We start from the raw sequence: 21,941 nt of genomic DNA on the forward strand, positions 1-21,941 counted from the left end.
TGCTTTATAAATAGTGGAATCATGATGCTTGTCTTGGGTCATGTTCATTAGGCACCAAGGGAATACATTTTATTTTAACTAGGAGTCACAACCTGGATTGGTCCAACAAGATATGCTAATTTTAGTTTCTGGGATTGAAATAGTCATTTCCAACATACTATGCTGATCCACGTCAACAGTGAAGAGGCGACTCCGGGATGCTGGCCGTCTAGGCAGAGTTGCAAAGAAAAAGCCCTATATCAGACTGGCCAATAAAAATAAACTATTAAGATGGGCAAAAGAACACAGACACTGGACAGAGGAACTCTGCCTAGAAGGCCAGCATCCCGGAGTTGCCTCTTCACTGTTGACGTCGAGACTGGTGTTTTGCGGGTACTATTTAATGAAGCTGCCAGTTGAGGACTTGTGAGGCGTCTGCTTCTCAAACTACACACTCTAATGTACTTGCTCAGTTGTGCACCAGGGCCTCCCACTGCTCTTTCTATTCTGGTTAGAGCCAGTTTGCACTGTTCTGTGAAGGGAGTAGTACACAGCGTTGTATGAGATCTTCAGTTTCTTGGCAATTTCTTGCATGGAATAATCTTCATTTCTCAGAACAAGAATAGACTGACGAGTTTCAAAAGAAAGTTATTTCTTTCTGGCCATTTTGAGCCTGTAATCGAACCCACTAATGCTGATGCTCCAGATACTCAACTAGTCTAAGGCGGACAGTTTTATTGCTTCTTTAATCAGTACAACAGTTGTCAGCTGTGCTAACATAATTGCAAAAGGGTTTTCTAATGATCAATTAGCCTTTTAAAATTATGAACTTGGATTAGCTAACACAACGTGCCATTGGAAAACAGGAGTGATGGTTGCTGATAATGGGCCTCTGTACGGCTATGTAGATATTCCATTAGAAATCTGCTGTTTCCAGCTACAATAGTCATTTACAACATTAACAATGTCTACACTGTATTTCTGATCAATTTGATGTTATTTTAATGGACAAAATATGTGCTTTTCTTTCAAAAACTAGGACATTTCTAAGTGACCCCAAACTTTTGAACGGTAGTGTACATAGTGAGTGTTCTCAGTAGACTATATAGTGTATATCTCTGTTAGGACATACAACGAGTTTTCTCATTAGAAACTGAGTGTCCGACCTTTCTCTGTTGAAGATGAGGAAGTCCCTTTCCACATTGTCCAGGCGCTGTTGGAGCTGACCGTTCTGGGAAATTAAAAGGTTTACAGGTTTAAGAACACACACACAAACTCACTGAATCTTTTTTAAGACAGTAAAGATTATCCTATGACCCAGATAATGGTTGTTGATACTTGGGACAAGAAGGGGGAGAACAAGCACTGTAGAAAGATTAATGAAGTTTTGCTCATTTTAAAGGACAGACAGTATCTCTCTCAGAGGCCCACTTGCCCTACACTGAAACAGTGTCACACATTTAGTGATGTTAATCACGTGAGAACAACAACATCTCCGTGACGACCTATCCTGGCAGCCTTGCCGGTGTTATGACAGTTTCTCGCCCTCTCTGGGCACTGGGTTGGTGTTAGGCAGACTGCTTGGGCCAGATTGGGCGTTAGACGACTCCCACCGTACGTTTCTTGACCCCCTGTACAGGCCTGGCAATCCACCTGGAGAGCTAGTATAGGTGCTTTCACAGTGGGGCGCCAGACCCTGGCAGACAGCCAACAAGAGAAGTAGAGCACGGAGAGAGAGAGAGAGAGAGAGAGAGAGAGAGAGAGAGAGAGAGAGAGAGAGCGAGAGAGACAGAGAGATTGAGGAGACAGAGAGACGAGACAAGAGAGATTGAGGAGACAGAGAGACGAGAGAGATTGAGGAGACAGAGAGACAAGAGAGAGATTGAGGAGACAGAGAGAGATAAGAGAGAGATTGAGGAGATAGAGAGAGATTGAGGAGGGAGAGAGATGGGGTGACATTCACACAGAAGCCTTGTTTATACATTGTGCCCACATTGTCAGAAATATGTTTATACATGGTATCAAAATGTGTCTCTTATCCGTCCACTGTGTCTGCATTGTGACCACATTTCCCTGTATGCAATTTATTTGACAGCTATTCTATCAAAAATAATACTGATGTATTTTAAGACAGATATTGGTGCCATGTGTCAATGATTTTAGAAGGCAGGACAATGACGATTTAAATGGTTTCACTGTCCAGATCCGTCTACACTTGTAAGATATCCAGACACAATGTGTGCCTGACTACCTACGAAGGTGGTCAGGAAGATCTGATCTCAATCAGAACACAATGTGTCTTTTAATCATCTACACCTGTCTGGAAATGTGGGCACAATAAGAATGTGGACAAGATCAGGACAAAGGATGCATCTTAGAATCAGGTATAGAGAGAGACACAGAGTGAGATGGACAGACAAAGAGAGGGAAGAGAGACAGAGAGAGAGATGGATAGAGAGAGATAGTAAGAGAGAGAGACATACAGACATACAGACAGAGATAGGTACAGTGGCGTGCGAAAGTATTCACCCCCCTTGGCATTTTTCCTATTTTGTTGCCTTACAACCTGGAATTAGAATTGATTTTTTGGGGGGTTTGTATCATTTGATTTACACAACATGCCTACCACTTTGAAGATGCAAAATATTTTTTCTTGTAAAACAAACAAGAAATAAGACCAAAAAAACACAGAAAACTTGAGCGTGCATAACTATTCACCCCCCCCCCCCCCCCCAAAGTCAATACCTTGAAGAGCCACCTTTTGCAGCAATTACAGCTGCAAGTCTCTTGGGATATGTCTCTATAAACTTGGCACATCTAGCCATTGGGATTTTTGTCCATTCTTCAAGGCAAAACTGCTCCAGCTCCTTCAAGTTGGATGGGTTCCGCTGGTCTACAGCAATCTTTAAGTCATACCACAGATTCTCAATTGGGTTGAGGTCTGGGCTTTGACTAGGCCATTCCAAGACATTTAAATGTTTCCCCTTAAACCACGCGAGTGTTGCTTTAGCAGTATGCTTAGGGTCATTGTTCTGCTGGAAGGTGAACCTCCGTCCCAGTCTCAAAGACTGAAACAGGTTTCCCTCAAGAATTTCCCTGCATTTAGCACTATCCATCATTCCTTCAATTCTGACCAGTTTCCCAGTCACTGCCGATGAAAATCATCCCCACAGCATGATGCTGCCGCCACCATGCTTCACTGTGGGGATGGTATTCTTGAGGTGACGAGAGGTGTTGGGTTTGCGCCAGATATAGCATTTTCCTTGATGGCCAGAAAGCTCAATTTTAGTCTCATCTCTCACATTAATGCCCTCCTTCCCTGGTCCATGAGTTTTGGTTGGTGTCCCTCTCTTGGCAGGTTTGTTGTGGTGCCATATTCTTTCCATTTTTTAATAATGGATTTAATGGTGCTCTGTGGGATGTTCAAAGTTTCTGATATTTTTTTATAAACCAATCCTGATCTGTACTTCTCCACAAATTTGTCCCTGACCTGTTTGGAGAGCTCCTTGGTCTTCATGGTGCCGCTTGCTTGTTGGTGCCCCTTGCTTAGTGGTGTTGCAGACTCTGGGGCCTTTCAGAACAGGTGTACATATACTGAGATCATGTGACAGATCATGTGACACTTAGATTGCACACAGGTGGACTTTATTTAACTTCTGAAGGTAATTGGTTGCACTAGATCTTATTTAGGGGGTTCGTAGCAAAGGGGTGAATACATATGCACGCAACACTTTTCCGTTTTAAACTTTTTAGAATTTTTTTCAACAAGTAATTTTTTTCATTCCACTTCACCAATTTCGACTATTTTGTGTATGTCCATTACATGAAATCCAAATAAAAATCCATTTAAATTACAGGTTGTAATGCAACAAAATAGGAAAACCGCCAAGGGGGATGAATACTTTTGCAAGGTACTGTAGGTAGATTGGGAGATCTATCTGATCAGGTACTACTACCTACTGTATCTCTGAGGTGTTGACAGAATGAAAGCTCCTAAAAGCAGGTCTGTTTGACAGAGCCTGATAACAATCAGAGTTTCTACAGACATGTCACCCTACTGTATGACTGACCTCTCTGTGTGAAGAGCTTACATCATGACTTCTGTTGTCACTGGATCTCAGTCATCAAGGCAACAACACACCGCCACGCTGACCCTCAACACGGGGGTCCATCAGGGGTGCGTGCTTTGTCCCCTCTAGTACTCCCTGTTCATCAACAACTACGTGGCCGCGCACGACTCCAACATCATCATTAAGTTTACCGACGGCAATGAGACAGCCTACAGGGAGGAGGTCAAAGACCTGGCAGTGTGGTGCCAGGACAACAACCTCTCCCTCAACGTCGGCAAGACAAAGGAGCTGATCGTGGAATACAGGAAACAGAAGGCCGAGCACGCCCCCATTAACAATATGCCAGTTAAATAAAGGTTAAATTAAAAATTAAAAAACATTGACAGGGCTGTAGTGGAGCAGGTCAAGAGCTTCAAGTTCCTCAGTGTCCACATCACTAAGGATCTATCATGGTCCACACACACCAACACAGTCGTGAAGAAGGCACGACAATGCCCCTTCGCCTTCAGGAGGCTGAAAAGATTTGGCATGGGCACTCAGATCCTCAAAATGTTCTACAGCTGCACCATTGAGAGCATCTTGACTGGCAGCATCACTGCTTGGTATGACAACTGCTCGGCATCCAACAGCAAGGCGCTACAGAGAGTAGTGTGTACAGCCCAGTACATCACTGGGGCCGAGCTCTCTGCCATCCAAGGCCTCTATACAAGGCCCTAGAAATTGTCAAAGACTTAATGAAATAGCTACCCGGACTATCTGCATTAACCTTTTTTTACACTAACTTTTTTTTGACTAATTACATATGCTGCTCCTACTGTTCATTATCTATCCTGTTGCCTAGTCACTTTCTTCCTAGTTATATGTGCATATCTACCTCAGTTATCATACTTCTGCACATCGACTCGGTACTGGTACTCCGTGTATATAGCCAAGTTATCGTTACTCATTGTGTATTTATTATTACTTTTCTATTATTTCTCTATTTTGTTTCTCTCTGCGTTGTTGGGAAGGGGCCGTAAGCATTTCACTGTTAGTCCACACATGTTGTTTAGGAAACATGTGACAAATAAAATGTGATTTGATCTCAGTGCATTGTGTGTTCCTTTACTGCTTACTCTCCTGTACATGTGCCATGCCAGATGCTAAGCACCACCTCCCCCACCCCCGCATGGGAACAGACAGGCAGACAGACATACAGATAGACAGGCAGACAGACAGACATCCAGTCAGACATACAGGCAGATAGACAGACATCTAGTCAGACATACAGGCAGACAGACAGACATCCAGTCAGACATACAGGCAGATAGACAGACATCTAGTCAGACATACAGGCAGACAAACAAACATACAGACAGACAGACAGACATGCAGACAGACAGGCAGACAGACAGACATCCAGTCAGACATACAGGCAGACAGACAGACATCCAGTCAGACATACAGGCAGACAGACATGCAGACAGACAGAGGCAGGCAGACAGACAGACATCCAGGCAGCCAGACAGGGGTGTGATGGGGTGAGCTCTCCACCTGGAGAACAAGGATCCCCTGGGGAGCCAACAAGGTAGCCAGGCAGAGCAGCACGGTGCTGGAAACGACAGTGGGCCCAGAGAGAGACTGTCAGAGCCAGAGGTATAGCTTGCGAAGGACAGTCTGTGACTAACAATATCACTTAACCTGTGGGTAATTCTCTCCCTTTCTGCTGTTAAATGGGAGTTCAGAAGTTAATTATGCCCTGCTGTTTGATAAAAAATTTAATTTAACACTTTACAAAATGAAACCTAGAGGGACTATTCTGTTGGCTGTTTGCCAGACTGGTAGAGACACAATTAAAGTCATTGTCTATTTCAATTGTACAGCTATAGGCTCCAGACAGCAATCAGTAACATAATTGTGCATAATAACTATTCGACTTCTGTACTGTGGGTTCTGACCATCTGGGATTCTCTCTTAGTTATAGAACCAGACAAAAACTACAGTACCACTGAATACTTCAACACATCAATATCAAAGTGCTGATCAGAACTGACAACTATTCTGATCAGGTTAATTGAGGGTGAAGAGAAGGGACGTGACAGCAGTTAAAGTTACAGGATCATAGAGTGTAGCAAGGTTGGGAGGATGGAGGATGGAAAGATGGGCCTATTTATGCTGTTCCCAAGAAAACATGAGTCCAATTCCTCACTACATCATCTGTGATTTAATTCAGCTAATTCTACTGTTCATTATGGGTTAAACAGCAGCCAGGATTCAGAAGGGAAAGCGAGAGGGAGGGCGGGAGGGAGGGAGGGAGGGAGGGAGGAGAGAGAGAGGGAGGGAAACAGCAGTTAAGAGGTTGAGAACAAGACAGAAAAAGGAGAACAGAATGTGGGGAGGAAGAAATAGAGAGGGGAGGAAGGGGGAGAGGAGCACAGAGAGAGAGAGAGAGAGAGAGAGAGAGAGACTGAGTTAATGAGCCAGCAGCAGACTGGGCCAGACATTAGGGCAGTGCCCTGCCTGCCTTTCAAACAATATTGATCTGCACTGCTTAAGAAATGGGTACAGATAATCCACATCCCCCCTCTCTCTCTGTCTCTCTGTCTCTCTGTCTCTCTCTCTCTCTGTCTCTGTCTCTCTCTCTCTCTGTCTCTCTGTCTCTCTCTCTGTCTCTTTGTCTCTCTCTCTCTCTCTGTCTCTCTCTGTCTCTCTCTTTGAACTTTAGACAGGAGAAGCGTATGTCCTCCTTCCACTCAACATGTGACCCCTCATAAACTAACACACACACACACACACACACACACACACACACACACACACACACACACACACACACACACACACACACACACACACACACAATGCTGTTTTCCCATTTTAGAAAGGTATGGAAAAAATGAATGCTTCACTGGTTTTGTTTAAAAATACATTCAGTGAAGTGCACTTCCAGTTAAAAATCATGTATGGAGGGAGTATTTTTACATTTGACATTGTAGTCATTTAGCAGATGCCCTTCTCCCGAGCGACTTTCACAGGATCAATTAGGGTTAAGTGCTTTTCACCTAGTCGGCTCTGGAATTCGAACCTTTCCGTTACCTGCCGCTCACCATATTTTTAGTATGATTGACAAAATGGAACTCGGAGGCCTACTGCTTGAGGTTTCATTTCCAAGATGGTGAACAGTATTCTTAGAAAGTTATTACACTTCAATACTATGGAGATATTCCGTTGGTGTGAATGAATCTTCTTGTCTATGTCAAGTGATCTTGTGCACTGCTAGTTTTACGGTGATGTTATATTGGTGGTGATAATTGGACAATTATTTACTTGATTCTGTGTAGTACTGTGGCGGCCATGAACTTTCTGTCAGACGGTTATTGTCATGCAAAATACTGCCGGTCTCACAGTAATTGACCCGGTAATTAGCATTAACACATTTAGCATCTCCAGGCCTCCACAAACCTACAAGCCTTTGATGCTGCCTTTGGAACGTCTACATTTAAAAAGTATAATAAATCAATTTAATACACACCATCACAATAAATCCATTGTTTATTTTAGGCAGGTCTAAAGAAACATTAGGATATGAAGAAAATGTATTTCATAAGAACAGAATATGAGTTGGAAAACTGCATTTTATCTGGCCAGGCTTGTTCATTTAGCAGACAATATACTTTATTCCTAGTTATACTTTATTCAGTGCTTACTGAGGTGTAGCCTATTGTGTCAACTGAAATGTCATTTTATGAATACCCTTCTATGTGGTATGCCTACAATTGGTAAAACACAAATAAAAGACTGCCAGTCTGGACAGGACCAAAAAAAGACTGCCAGTCTGGACAGGACCAAAAAAAAGACTGCCAGTCTGGACAGGACCAAAAAAAAGACTGCCAGTCTGGACAGGACCAAAAAAAAGACTGCCAGTCTGGACAGGACCAACAAAAAGACTGCCAGTCTGGACAGGACCAAAAAAAGACATCCAAAAGACATTGACGTCGGTCAGCGTTTACTACCATATCTGCACGCAATGTCATTTCATGAATGCCTGTCCATGTGATAGGGCCACTGTTTGTAAAACGGGCCGTTGCATTGGCTTTATTAGTCCTGATTCCTGTGACTAATATATTTGGCTATTTAAGCTCTGAGTATCAGCTATCCAACTTTATCAGGAGTTATCCTGTGACTATTTGCAATGTGTTTACACAATGGGAAATACAGAAGTATTGCATTTTTTTCTATGATTAGCTCGTAAGAAATGTACAGATACACACTTGAAAACACTGATCATGACAATTTAGACCACGGGGATGAAACTCCTGGACAGAGTAGCCTGACTGTCCATTCCATATTGTCCATTTTACTTTGCCCTACTTTGTACTGTTTTTCAGAATATGATGTTTGTTAACATGTCAGCACGTTTATGTTAGATTATATTTTTTTACGGAATGTTGGTGGAGCGCTGCAGCGATCGGTCTCTCCAACAGAACACTGGAGAGGTGCGCTGGGAATGGACAATATTCATATTTTGCGTCCCTGCCTTTGACAAAGTGGGCACTTCTTCTCACAGTGCGTCTTGATCAGTTTAGCTCAGAAACTCCTGCCCTAGTCCATCTGCCTAAGAGCCAATTGATGCTTGATCCGAAAATGTGGTCGGAGGCGCCGTGTGAATGGTGTGACGCAATGGCCAAACTGAGCTCTGTGCCTCTAAAAATGTTGTAACAATATGGAGGGCTCTGTATAGCTCCGCATTGACATGATTGGTTGACTGTTGGTGGGGGCGGGAGGTCCTGTATGAACACAAACTCGCTTCCTTGACAACTTCCTTCACAACAGCTCTGCTCAACAGTTGCGCACTGCTCCGTGAAGCGCAAAAAGTATGAACGCCCTGACTTCTGCAGAGGCTACACAGCCAATGCAGACATCAGATTGACCATGCAGCGCCTTTAATCCTCAGGCTGGCCCTGAGTGCACATACAAAGTGAGGGTGTTGAGGGTAAACGTGATCATTTGAAACAGGTCATATACGTTAGATTTAGAGTTATTTGGCAACTTTAGTTGTAAATGATACAAACTTTAGAAATCAAAACATATATAGGCTGCATGATGCAAGTACAGGCTATTGATGATTTGAGAAAGTCACAAAAAAAGCTCTCAATTTAATCTTGTCTTTACTAAGATGTACAATTAGTTTTGATTAACTAGTTGTCTTCCTTGTGGCTCAGTTGGTAGAGCATGGTGTTTGCAATACCAGCATGGTGTGTGCAATGCCAGGGTTGTGGGTTTGATTCCCATGGGGGGCCAGTACAACAAAAAAAAAATGCATGAAATTTATGAAATGTATGCTTTCACTACTGTAAGTTGCTCTGGATAAGAGCATCTGCTAAAATGGAAAAAATTAAGAATGGCCCATTATCAAATGGGCAGGAACAGGGGAAAAAAATACATAATCGGTATGCACGTGAATGGAGGACACTTCGGTTTGTTTTTACTGTCATGTCTACTCCTGCTCCTCCCCTCCAGCGTATGAAGTCACCAGAGTACTAACCACCAGTATTGGAATTCATCATTACGCACACCTGGCACTCATCATGATGTGCACCTGTTAATTATTATGATTCACACCTGTACTCCATTACCTTCATCATTTCCTCCCCTTTATATGTCACTCTCTCATGTTCACTCACCAGTTGGTATTGTTCTTGTGTATCGGAGTTCTGCCTTATGTTAGTGTCGTGTTCTTGGTTTTGTTGTTTTATTTCCGGTGTTTTTTTTCGCTACCATATCAATTGTGTTATAGTCTCATGCATTATTTTAATATTTCTACAAACTTCAAAGTGTTTTCTATCCAATGATACCAAATGTATGCATATCCTGACTTCTGGGCCTGAGTAACAGGCAGTTTACTTTGGGCACGTCAGTCAGGCGGAAATTCTGAAAAAGGACCCTAGCCCTAAGAAGTTTTAAAATGTTTCACCTGCACCTGCTTCAGACTCACCGCCCCATCATTACATTTTCAATCATGCTGGGTAGGCTACTTCAGTCAATTCACTCCATGCGTCAACCACTGTCTGCATAACAGGTGATATTCCACCCGAACTCTGTATTCCACGAGCTCTCCAACCCTGTTCCTGCAGCTACCCCATGGTTCATTTGGGAAAACAAGTGAAATCTGTTTGGGAACATCAATTTCACAATGTTTTCACAATTAAACATATTTTATTAAACTGTTTACAGCGCCTCGCTCTTGAACCTCGAGAAAAAAATGAAGGCGAGAGAGTGGATGAAAATGCATGGTTGTGAGATATTCTGTAGCTAAAGGTAATGTGTCACCCTATTCATTATGAAAATATAAAAATTGCCCTATTACTATGCTATTCAAAATAAAATACAAATTCACTATAATTGTAGGCTAACTCTGTAAGCCGCCTTGCATAATTAATGACCCAACGGCATAACCTATACCTATACGTTCTCTCCCAGACTCATGGATATAAAGTTTAGAGCATAGCATAAGACCCAACCAGTCCATCCAGTATGCATAACAATACAGTCCACACTCAAAGGCGATAACTAGAATTTGTTTAATTTTAGAGAATAGGCAAGTGTAATTATGCACTAAATACATCTTAAATCAGTTTTGTTTTATGTTTTTCTGCCACGTGTAATATGCTGTAAGGTACGTATTGTACAATGGCACAATCATTATTTGAATTCAGGTTTTTTTTCGGGCTTGGACTATGTGTATGCGTAAGCTCTAATACGTGTATGCGTGAGTTGAATAAATCATCACCTTAGAAAGCATTGCGTCCCCCTATTTAGTTGTTTAGGGGGCTCCCGAGAGATGCAGAGGTCTAAGGCTGCTAGAAGCGTCACTACCGACACCCTGGTTAAAATCCAGGCTGTTTCACAACCAGCCGTGATTGGGAGTCCCATAGGACGGTGCACAAATGGCCCAGCATCGTCCGGATTTGGCCGGTGTAGGCAGTCATTGTAAATAAGAATTTGTTTGTAACTGACTTGCCTGGTTATATAAATAAAAAAGTGTGTTAGGCTTTGAAACAACATCCACAATGACCATGTTTTACACTCAGTTTCCACCTGTTCTTGAACTTCTTTCTTCAAATTGGTCAATCACAGTGAGGTGAGTTTTAAAGCGGATACTGTTTTGATGATAAGAGTGTGGTGTGATTTTCAATTGCATTTGCACTGATGTCAGAGTGGTTAAAGGGACAATAGAGCCCTGAGTACCCGGCCATTAGTCAGGTCGTTAGCAAGTTGGGTACTACCAAAGCATGTCCAGAGTGCATAAGAGGAGAATACTATGATTCAACAGTCACGTTAAATTTACGGCGGTCATGTCTAATGACTGCTGGTGTGGAGGTAATAGGTCACCTCAACAGCCCTAATTTTTGGGCAGCTTCTAACAAAGTGCAGAAATGTATTCTTGCCAATAATTATGTGGCCATATCTCTTTTATACTCACAGACCTGGTGGGGTAGTAGGACATGTAGAAGGACATTTCAGGTTGCTAGTGACCAAGAGGTTATAGGTTCATATCCCAGTTAAGGTCGAGCTACAAGTGTGGTCACACCACAAAATGATAGAAGAGTTTTTACAGTAATTGAAACCACAATACAGTAGCATGCTGTCATGTTATAGAAATAACACCTTCAAGTTGTTTCATACACTTTAGACCAAGTGAAAAATATATTCTTGGCAATATACTGCATGTATAGCCAGCGAGGAAGAGGTGAAGCGAGAGGGATAACTGGGACCAAAATCAGTCTTCTCCAGATTATTTTCTCACTCACAAAGCAAGGAGTCTTGGTATGGTCAATGAGAGTGTTGAATTTGGTTAACAAAAAGTATACTGATATAAGTAGGACAGGTGGAATCCCGGCAACTTTGAGAAAAACACACTTTATATCGGAGTTGTGCCTGTTGTTCAAACACGTATCTGCCCACTCATTGGCTAGAATGGTCCCACCTGATCTTGTTTCCTCCTGACTGCCTTCCATTTTTTATGACATTTATTTTAATTGTAAGTGGCCACTTGAGTATCTGGTCAATATAATGGGTAATCTGTGGTAGCTCCATTGTGTCTATCTTCCTGGTGGTGCAGCAAGAAATTTAGGTAGCTAGCAACCCAGAGGTTGAGAGTTCAAATCAAATTGTATTAGTCACATGTGCTGAATACAACAGGTGTAGACCTTACAGTGAAATGCTTACTTATGAGCCCCTAATCAACAATGCAGTTAAAAAATACGGATAAGAATAAGAGATAAATGTAACAAGTAATTAAAGAGCAGCAGTAAAATAACAATAGCGAGACCATTATACAGGGGGGGTACCGATACAGAGTCAATGTGCGGGGGCACCGGTTAGTTGAGGTAGTATGTACATGTAGGTAGAGTTATTAAAGTGACTATGCATAGATGACAACAGAGAGTGGCAGTGGTGTAAAGAGGGGGTGGGACAATGCAAATAGTCTGGGTAGCCATTTGACAAGATGTTCAGGAGTCTTATGGCTTGGGGGTAGAAGCTGTTTAGAAGCCTCTTCGACCTAGACTTGGCACTCTGGTACTGCTTGCCGTGCGGTAGCAGAGAGAACAGTCTATGACTAGGGTGGCTGGAGTCTTTGACAATTTTTAGGGTCTTCCTCTGACACCGCCTGGTATAGAGGTCGTGAATGGCAGGAAGCTTGGCCCCAGTCATGTACTGGGCCGTTCGCATTACCCTCTATAGCGCTTTGCAGTCGGAGGCCGAGCAGTTGCCATACGAGGCAGTGATGCAACCAGTCAGGATGCTCTCGATGTTGCAGCTGTAGATCCTTTTGAGGATGTGAAGATCTATGCCAAATCTTTTCAGTCTCCTGAGGGGGAATAGGTTTTGTTGTGCCCTCTTCATGACTGTCTTGGTGTGCTTGGATCATGATAGTTTGTTGGTGATGTGGACACCAAGGAACTTGAAGCTCTCAACCTGCTCCACTGCAGCCCCGTCGATGAGAATGGGGGCATGCGCAGCCCTTTTTTTCCTGTAGTCCACAATCATCTCCTTTGTCTTGATCATGTTGAGGGAGAGGTTGTTGTCCTGGCACCACACGGCCTGGTCTCTGACCTCCTCCCTATAGGCTGGCTCGTTGTTGTCGGTGATCAGGCCTACCACTGTTGTGTCATCGGCAAATTTAATGATGGTGTTGGAGTCATGCCTGGCCATGCAGTCATGAGTGAACAGGGAGTACAGGAGGGGACTGACCAAGCACCCCTGAGGGGCCCCTGTGTTGAGGATAAGTGTGGCGGATGTGTTGTTAGCTACTCTTACCAACTGGGGGGCGGCCCGTCCGGAATTGCAGGATCCAGTTTCAGAGGGAGGTGTTTAGTCCCAGGGTCCTTAGCTTATTGATGAGCTTTGAGGGCACTATGGTGTTGAACGCTGAGCTGTAGTCAATGAATAGCATTCTCACATAGGTGTTCCTTTTGTCCAGGTGGGAAATTGCCGTGTGGAGTGCAATAGAGATTTCATCATCGGTTGATCTGTTGGGGCGGTATGCAAATTGGAATGGGTCTAGGGTTTCTGGGATGATGGTGTTGATGTGAGCCATGACCAGCCTTTCAAAGCACTTCATGGCTACAGACGTGAGTGCTACGGGTCGGTCGTCATTTAGGCAGGTTACCTTAGTGTTCTTGGTCATAGGCACTATGGTGGTCTGCTTAAAACATGTTGGTATTACAGACTCGGACAGGGAGAGGTTGAAAATATCAGTGAAGACACTTGCCAGTTGGTCAGCTCATGCTCACAGTACTCGTCCTGGTAATCCGTCTAGCCCTGCGGCCTTGTGAATGTTGACCTGTTTAAAGGTCTTACTCACATCGGCTGCGGAGAGCGTGATCACACAGTCTTCTGGAAAAGCCGGTGCTCTCATGCATGTTTCAGTGTTATTTGCCTTGAAGCGAGCATCGAAGTAGTTTAGCTTGTCTGGTAGGCTCGTGTCACTGGGCAGTGCGCGTCTGGGTTTCCCTTTGTAGTCTCTAGTGGTTTGCAAGCCCTGCCACATCCGATGAGCGTCAGAGCCGGTGTAGTACGATTCGATCTTAGTCCTGTATTGATGCTTTTCCTGTTTGATGGTTCGGCGGAGGGCATAGCGGGATTTCTTATAAGCTTCCGGGTTAGAGTTCCGTACCTTGAAAGCGGCAGCTCTACCCTTTAGCTCAGTGTAGATGCTGCCTGTAATTCATGGCTTCTGGTTGGGGTATGTATGGTCACTGTGGGGATGACGTCATCGATGCACTTATTGATGAAGCCAATGACTGATGTGGTGTACTCCTCAATGCCATCGGAGGAATCCCGGAACATATTCCAGTCTTTGCTAGCAAAACAGTCCTGTAGCTTAACATCGGCTTCATCTGACCACTTTTTTATTGACCTAGTCACTGGTGCTTCCTGTTTTAATTTTTGCTTGTAAGCAGGAATCAGGAGGATAGAATTATGGTCAGATTTTCCAAATGGAGGGCGAGGGAGAGCTTTGTATGTGTCTCTGTGTGTGGAGGATAGGTGGTCCAGAGTTCTTTTTCCTCTGGTTGCACATTTAACATGCTGATAGAAATTTGGTAAAACTGATTTAAGTTTCCCTGCATTGAAGTTCCTGGCTGCTAGGAGCGCCACCTCTGGGTGAGTGTTTTTTTGTTTGCTTGTGACGGAACACAGCTCATTCAATGCTGTCTTAGTGCCAGCCTCTGACTGTGGTGGTATGTAAACAGCTACGAAGAATACAGATGAAAACTCTCTCGGTAGGTAGTGTGGTCTACAGCTTATCATGAGATACTCTACCTCAGGCGACAATAGCTCGAGACTTCCTTAGATATCATGCACCAGCTGTTGTTTACAAAAATACATAGTCCGCCAACCCTTGTCTTACCAGACACCGCTGTTCTATCTTGCCGGTACATCGTATAACCAGCCAGCTGTATGTTGATATTGTCGTCGTTCAGCCACGACTCCGTGAAGCATAAGATGTTACAGTTTTTAATGTCCCGTTGGTAGTTTAATCTTCCGCGTAACTCGTCGATTTTATTCTCCAAAGATTGCACATTTGCTAGCAGAATGGAGGGAAGTGGGGGATTATTCAATCGCCTACGAATTCGCAGAAGGCAGCCCGCCCTTCGTTCCCTCTTTCTCCGCCTCCTCTTCACGCAGATCACGGGGATCTGGGCCTGTTCCCGAGGAAGCAGTATATCCTTCGCGTCGGGCTCGTCAGAGTCGTGTAAGGAAAGAAAGGATTCTGCTAGTCCATGGTGAGTAATCGCAGTCCTGATGTCTAGAAGTTATTTTCGGTCCTAAGAGACGGTAGCGGCAAAATTATGTACAAAATAAGTAAAAATATAAGTTACAAACAACGCAAATAAACAAACAAAAAAACACAATCGGCTGGGGGCACGTAAAACGTCTGTCTTCTTCTCCGGCGCCATCTTACATGGCCCAGGTGAGGTTAAGTCCCATGTAATCAAATCAAAATGTATCACCATAGAGCAGCATACTGTTCCTTAACATTAACACCTTTATTTAGCTGTAAAAATACAGTAACTTGTTTTAGATTTACTGTATTTTCATTGCAACTAGACAAAAACCTCCAGGGGACCATGGCACAATGTTAAAATAACGTCCTAAAAACTTTCTTGGGGACGTCCCTGGAACAAACCGGGAACAAGACAAAACCTGCAGGGGATCATGATTGTTTAAATTAAATTAATGTACAATTAATTATGCCTTGTACAGTGAAATATTATCACATTAATGTGACATGAAATCACGTGACCACAAGATCAAATGTGAAACACGTGATCAAGTGAAATTCATGTGGTTTTTCCGTAAAGGTTATGCTTCTATTTTTCCAGATTTGTCCAGCACACGATTTAAGCCATGAACCCAGTGAAGAGCAGTCTGCATCGTGTCTTTCTGAAGCACTGCAAGATTAACCAGGCTGAGCTCCACTTGGGCAGGTTCACCATAACAGTTGTCAGCTTTCATAAAACATGACTCAATTTGGGGCCAGCTCTGGCTTATTACTGCTAATGGCGCACAAGATTTGTGCCCATACCACCCAAATATCTTACCTCTATTGGAAAAGCGTAACATCAACCCTCTTTAATGTAGCTTATAGAAGGGAGTGAAACCAAAGGGAAGAAACAGCATCTGATTTACTTTATAATGGTCCCCCACATCGACTCTAGACATGTGATGCGTTAAGTCGATAGCTCCTGTTTAGCCAAAACAGTCCCTCCCCTCATGTGAATTCATGTGCACCTCTTCTTGGGTAAACAACATTTAAAAGCCCATTAAAGGCTGTTGTAACTCACTCACTCACACTGGGATGGCAACAGAGACAGTCTGCAGTACTGAATAAATAAGAGAGAGTAGAGATAATAGAAGGAGCGAGGAGAGAGAAAGGAGGGATGAGAGAGAGAAAGGAGGAGGGAGGAGAGAGAAAGGAGGAGGGAGGAGAGAGAAAGGAGAAAGGAGGTGGGAGGAGAGAGAAAGGAGGGAGGAGAGAGGAGAGAGAAAGGAAGGAGGAAAGAGGAGAGAGAAAGGAGGAGGGATGAGAGAAGAGGAGGGAGGAGAGAGAAAAGAGAGGAGAGAGGAGAGAGAAAGGAGGGAAAAGAGAGAAAGGAGGGAGGATAGAGAAATCAAATCAAATAACATTTTATTAGTCACATGCACCGAATACAACAGGTGTAGACCTTACAGTGAAATGCTTACTTACGAGCCCCTAACCAACAATGCAGTTAAAAAAAATACAGATAAGAATAAGAAATAAAAGGAGGGAGGAGAGAGAAAGGAAGGAGGAGAGAGAAAGGAGGGAGGAGAGAGAAAGGAGGAGAGAGGAGAGAGAAAGGAGGGAGTAGAAAGAAAGGAGGAGAGAGGAGAGATAAAGGAGGGAGGAGAGAGAAAGGAGGAGAGAGGAGAGAGAAAGGAGGGAGGAGAGAGAAAGGAGGGAGGAGAGAGAAAGGAGGAGAGAGGAGAGAGAAGAGGAGAAGAAGGGACAGGACAGGAGTAGAAGAGCATGCTGACTGGTTGTTGGACTGTCTGTCACGTCTGATAGAGCATCCACACAGTAGTGTTGTAGTGAACCAGTGGCATCATTAGCAGCAGCCAGGCCTGTCCAGTAAAGACCAGCACTGCTGCCCGTAAACGGAGGAGGACGCTTGATGAATGCCCACCTTTAATGAAATCACTGATGCCAACCTTTCCAGCTCTTTTTATTAACCATGTGTGTGTGTGTGTGTGTGTTTCACCCCCCACCATCAGGCCTCTTTTACTGGGGGATCAAATTAACCTTTGTGTAAACACCCAGAGGACATGTCTGATTTATGTGAGAGAGTGAACAAGAGAAAAAAGAAAAGAGAGAAAGAGAGCGATTGAATTCTTTTTCTTCCTCATGCATGGAACATCCACGTTGGTAATTTACTCGGATGACAAATGTGCTTCTTTCATTACGCCACTCTGGTCAAACTTAAAGGCTACTTATCACCTGCCGCCGAGCCAAATGGAAACACAGATGGTGACCTGTGGAATGGATGGAACCATTGAGAGGCATATGTTTGTTGTTAGGGGAGGCTTTACCTGGGGGGACCCGTCAGAACCCTGCTCTCTGGTCTTCCTGGCTAGTCTCTTCTTCTTCTTGTGCAGCGGTTTAGACTCCAGAATCATCTCCTCCAGCTCAAAGGTGGGGTCGCAGTTGAGCCTCCGCCTCTGGAAGAGGAACAGAGGATGAAGCTTTTATTCTGGAGAGAGAGGCTGTCCATTCACTCCATCGACCCTCCCCATCTCTCCTGACTGGCCCGATGTAGTGACCACAGGAAATTCACTCTATAATCAGACAACATTACAGGGAATCAGATCCTTTCATTTCCAGCTACTAACGTCCTCACAGATGTATTGTTAAAGAGACTGAACAGGATTTGATGCACTTAAAAACATATTGTAACATATTGTACGAATTGCAGATACTGTGTGTAGGCCAAAGAATCTCCCAGGACTGAATGGGATGTGTGAGATAACGAGCTGCAGTAGTTCTGGTCTTTGGGTTTGCCTCACTGCTTATATGGATGTATCAGGATTGGGCGAAGGCGGTACTTAAACTGCTTCGCTTCGAGTGCTTCGCACGTGTGCCCACAAGGGGGGGGCTTTGGCTAAGACTTTCCTTTTGCAAGGGTGGAAACTTCGCAAAATGCTGCAACTCTCAATTTCTAACATGAATAGGCTCAGAAGTTAATTACGCAGCTGACCAAACTACGCAAAATTTTACTTCAGGGTTAACCGAAATCATGCAGGACGTAACATATCATACGAAATAGATGACGTTATACACAATTGTGGACAATTTTTCGTGGACCCGTTTTGGCTCTTGAGCGCTACTTTCAAAACTTTTGGCTGGAATGAAACAAAACCTTTATAATGCATCTTTAACCGATGACTGACACTAGTGTTACTATCAGTCTGAACCTGATATACACTAACTTGATAGTAGTCTTCTTGAATCAATATTCCTCTACAAGCTGTCAGGTTTGAAGCAGAAGATCATAAGTCAATGCTCCGCTCCCTGGCACCAAATGTTACCATGCCAACGGAACAGCTTGACCCCCTGCGTGGCGTCTGATGACACCACTACCTTACATGCATAATTTTACCTGCCTGTCAAACACCTGCTCCCTAACACCTGAGGAGGTGCTGAGGCAGTGTGTGTGTTAGTGTGCGCGCGTAGGAGACTTGAGCTCTAATGACCAGTAACAGCCTTCTCAGACCAGCAGGGGGCCGTCTGGACGTGCTGGTCTGTCTGGGCTGTGGGAGCGTTGTGGGAGCATTGTGGGAGCGTTGTGGAAGCGTTGTTGTGGTCTGACTCACGTTGGGGATGAAGCCAGGGGGAAGCTGTTTGTTGAGCACGGCGTCCCAGTTGACATCAGACAGCAGGTCCAGATCCTGTAGCTCAGCCAGGCAGGACACTCGCTGGTGCACGTCAATACACAGCAACTAGAGAAGAGTAGGAGGAGGTGCAGGAGGAGGAGGAGAGGAGTAGCAGGAGGCCGAGGAGATTACGGGAGGATGAGGAGCAGGAGAAAGAGGAGAGGACAGGAAGAAGAAACAGGAGGAAGAGGAGAGGAGTTGGGGAGAGGAACATTTCAGAGCTTTAAAGCAAGCACATCTGACTCACACCACATGCACCACAGGAATGTAGATGAGGGGTGTTGTGGTAGGCTATGTGAGCACTGAGCTATGCAACAGTATGACTGCAGTGGAGAATGACCAACATAGAATCTGATCACTTAGAGTAGCCTTGTAGGTTTACTATTATAACCAAAGGAGATGGCATCTATGACCCACAAATCAATCAGCATAGCATGTAATAACAATATTAGTCATTCAAGGAATATAGGGGTCAAATATAACTCTAGTTCAAGTAAACAAGGTCTTGGACCTGAGGTCGCCAATTTTCAATAAGATACAGTATAATAACAACGTATTATTCATTCAGGGAATGTAGGGGTTAAATGCAAGGTCACCAGGCGTCTATAGTAAGTCTGTAGATCTTTCTGTACCTTTCTGAGCAGAGACTTGATCTCCAGAGACCAGGCCATGGGGTAGCTGGGGTTGACCTTGTGGAACATCTGGAGGATCTCATTGGCCGGCATGCTGGAGCGCATGATGTACGGCCTCTGGAGGACCAGGACATAGCATTATTATCCCGCAGAGGTTGTCGAGGTCACCGGGTCCTCATACATACAGATATACATGCAGAAGTCCATCAAACTGCCTGAAGAGAAAAGTCTAAATGTGGGATTCCAGGTCTAGTTGTAGACCAGAGCAGATCAGCCTTGTGCTGTGTTCTCTCTCTCAGGGGAGAGACCGTTTTCCTGTGTTTGGGATAGATGATGGGTGGGGCTGTGACGGTGATTGATGTGTGGTGCTTTAGGGACACCAGGGCTCGCTGCTACTGATAGTCAAGCCCAACAGGGCCCGAGGAGAGCTGGGGAGATGGGGTTCAAAGTCCTGCAGGGCCTGAGGAGAGCTGGGGAGATGGGGTTCAAAGTCCAGCAGGGCCTGAGGAGAGCTGGGGTTCAAAGTCCAGCAGGGCCTGAGGAGAGCTGGGGAGATGGGGTTCAAAGTCCAGCAGGGCCTGAGGAGAGAGGGCTCAGAGGGCTGCTGTACAGCCTAATCCTGTCAAGTACCCAGCAGGGGCTTAGTGGGAGTCCCGCCCTACCTGTCTTTTCCTCTCTTAACTAAATAAATGCACCAGGGTAACCATAGCCTGGTCCCTGATCTGTTGGCAAAACAACACAAATGGACCTAGGACCAGGCTAGGGTAATCACACCCTCATCTGAACAGTGAAGCTGGGCTAGACAGGTATTTTATTTCCATGGTTATATTAAGGGGTCATCTCAAGGGCGGGCTCAGAGAGAAAGGTGTTGTTACAGTCCCTTCTTCTCTTACTTAAAGGGCTATTCTAGGAGCAGGAAAATCATGTACTGTAGGTTTTAGGATGCATTATTCACAGGCCGGGATGTGCTGGACTGTGTTTCTGTACCTGTCCTCGCAGCAGCTCGTAGGCAGTGACACCCAGAGACCACCAGTCCACAGAGAAGGAGTAGCCGGGGTGTGTCCCCTCGTGTGGCTGAAACAGCTCCGGGGCTGGGGAGGGAGGAGGGGAGAGATGGAGGGAGGGAGATAGAGAGAGAGAGAAAGAGAGGCCAAAACAGCTGTTATTATTACACAACAAAACTGGAGACTGAATTAGTGGTCGTACTGATAAAACCAACTTTCAAATGGAACCCATCAAAACTGCTACTAACAACTTACATAAAACGGCCATAGAACTGAGCCCTTCGAAACCCACCCTGTAAATAGGACTCAGGTCCTTCAGACAACTAAATTCATCTTCCTGGAGATCCCCACTACCTGAAAACTTGGAATATGAAATATTGAATTATAGATCATCTGGACCCAAATGGTCGAGTCATTTTTAAACATCCTCTCCTCCTCCTCCATCCCTCCAGCCTATATCTCATCTGTTCCCTCCTGCTTTCTCTGTGTCAGTCCCACTTAACTGGTCCATCATATCTCATCTGTTCCCTCCTGCTTTCTCTGTGTCAGTCCCACTTAACTGGTCCATCATATCTCATCTGTTCCCTCCTGCTTTCTCTGTGTCAGTCCCACTTAACTGGTCCATCAGTCACGCCTCTTAATCCTGTTGGACGAGACTCACCGGTCGCCGAGGACCCAGGGTCAATGAACTCCACATTCTAATCAGTCTGTAATTCTATCACTTTGCATCGAAACCCCCAGAGCAGAAGGAACAGCATTGATACTGTCTGAGAAGAAGAACATCTAAGGAACATGAGCATCCACATTGAAAGGGAGGTAGATATAGTTCCTCTGGAACTAGAAAGATGCAGTACTGTAGCATTGAGCTGTGTCATCATTCCATTAGCTCAGTGGTGTAAGTTAGTGTAGTTATTTACCCATGTAGGGTTTTGTCCCTGCGATAGATGTGGCTCTTAGATCGTCTTTGACGATGGCAGCGATGTTGAAGTCTGTCAGGTGACAATGTCCTGTAGAACAGAAACCAGGGGAAAAAAAGTTTTATTTGATATTCTCAGTTACAATTGATTTGAAACAAGGTTTATAGGCAGCCTCCTTAAGGTAGCATACAGGTATCAAGCTACTAAAACTGTCTTTACCTTGGCCTATTTTTGAAGGGTGGGAGCCTGAGTGATTCAGTCATTTATTAATAGGGCATTCTGTGTGTTCGAACCCGGAGTTCATTCTGGCCGCATTCATAATGTGGGCTCTGATGCTGTGTGAGAATGATTTGGTTGGGGGTGAAACAGTGTGGCTCCAGCAGGTTGCAGAGGGAATAGCAG

At 44.5% G+C, this 21,941-nt stretch overlaps 1 protein-coding gene across 1 annotated transcript in view; it reads right to left on the bottom strand.

The window, feature by feature from the left end:
* Window positions 1–21,941, bottom strand: part of LOC106603841 (serine/threonine-protein kinase 32A) — a 90,184-nt gene that overhangs the window by 11,299 nt on the left and 56,944 nt on the right. Inside the window, exons 7-12 of the mRNA XM_045717345.2 lie at window positions 21,540–21,629; window positions 20,606–20,709; window positions 19,619–19,735; window positions 18,927–19,052; window positions 17,646–17,774; window positions 1,146–1,210 (exon numbers count right to left, since the gene is read on the bottom strand). Coding sequence (XP_045573301.1) covers window positions 1,146–1,210; window positions 17,646–17,774; window positions 18,927–19,052; window positions 19,619–19,735; window positions 20,606–20,709; window positions 21,540–21,629 — 631 coding nt within the window. The remainder of the gene's footprint in view (window positions 1–1,145; window positions 1,211–17,645; window positions 17,775–18,926; window positions 19,053–19,618; window positions 19,736–20,605; window positions 20,710–21,539; window positions 21,630–21,941) is intronic.

The sequence above is a fragment of the Salmo salar genome, chromosome 04 (genome assembly GCF_965601325.2).
Source record: "Salmo salar chromosome 04, fSalSal1, whole genome shotgun sequence".
In the NCBI taxonomy this organism is placed as follows: domain Eukaryota; kingdom Metazoa; phylum Chordata; class Actinopteri; order Salmoniformes; family Salmonidae; genus Salmo; species Salmo salar.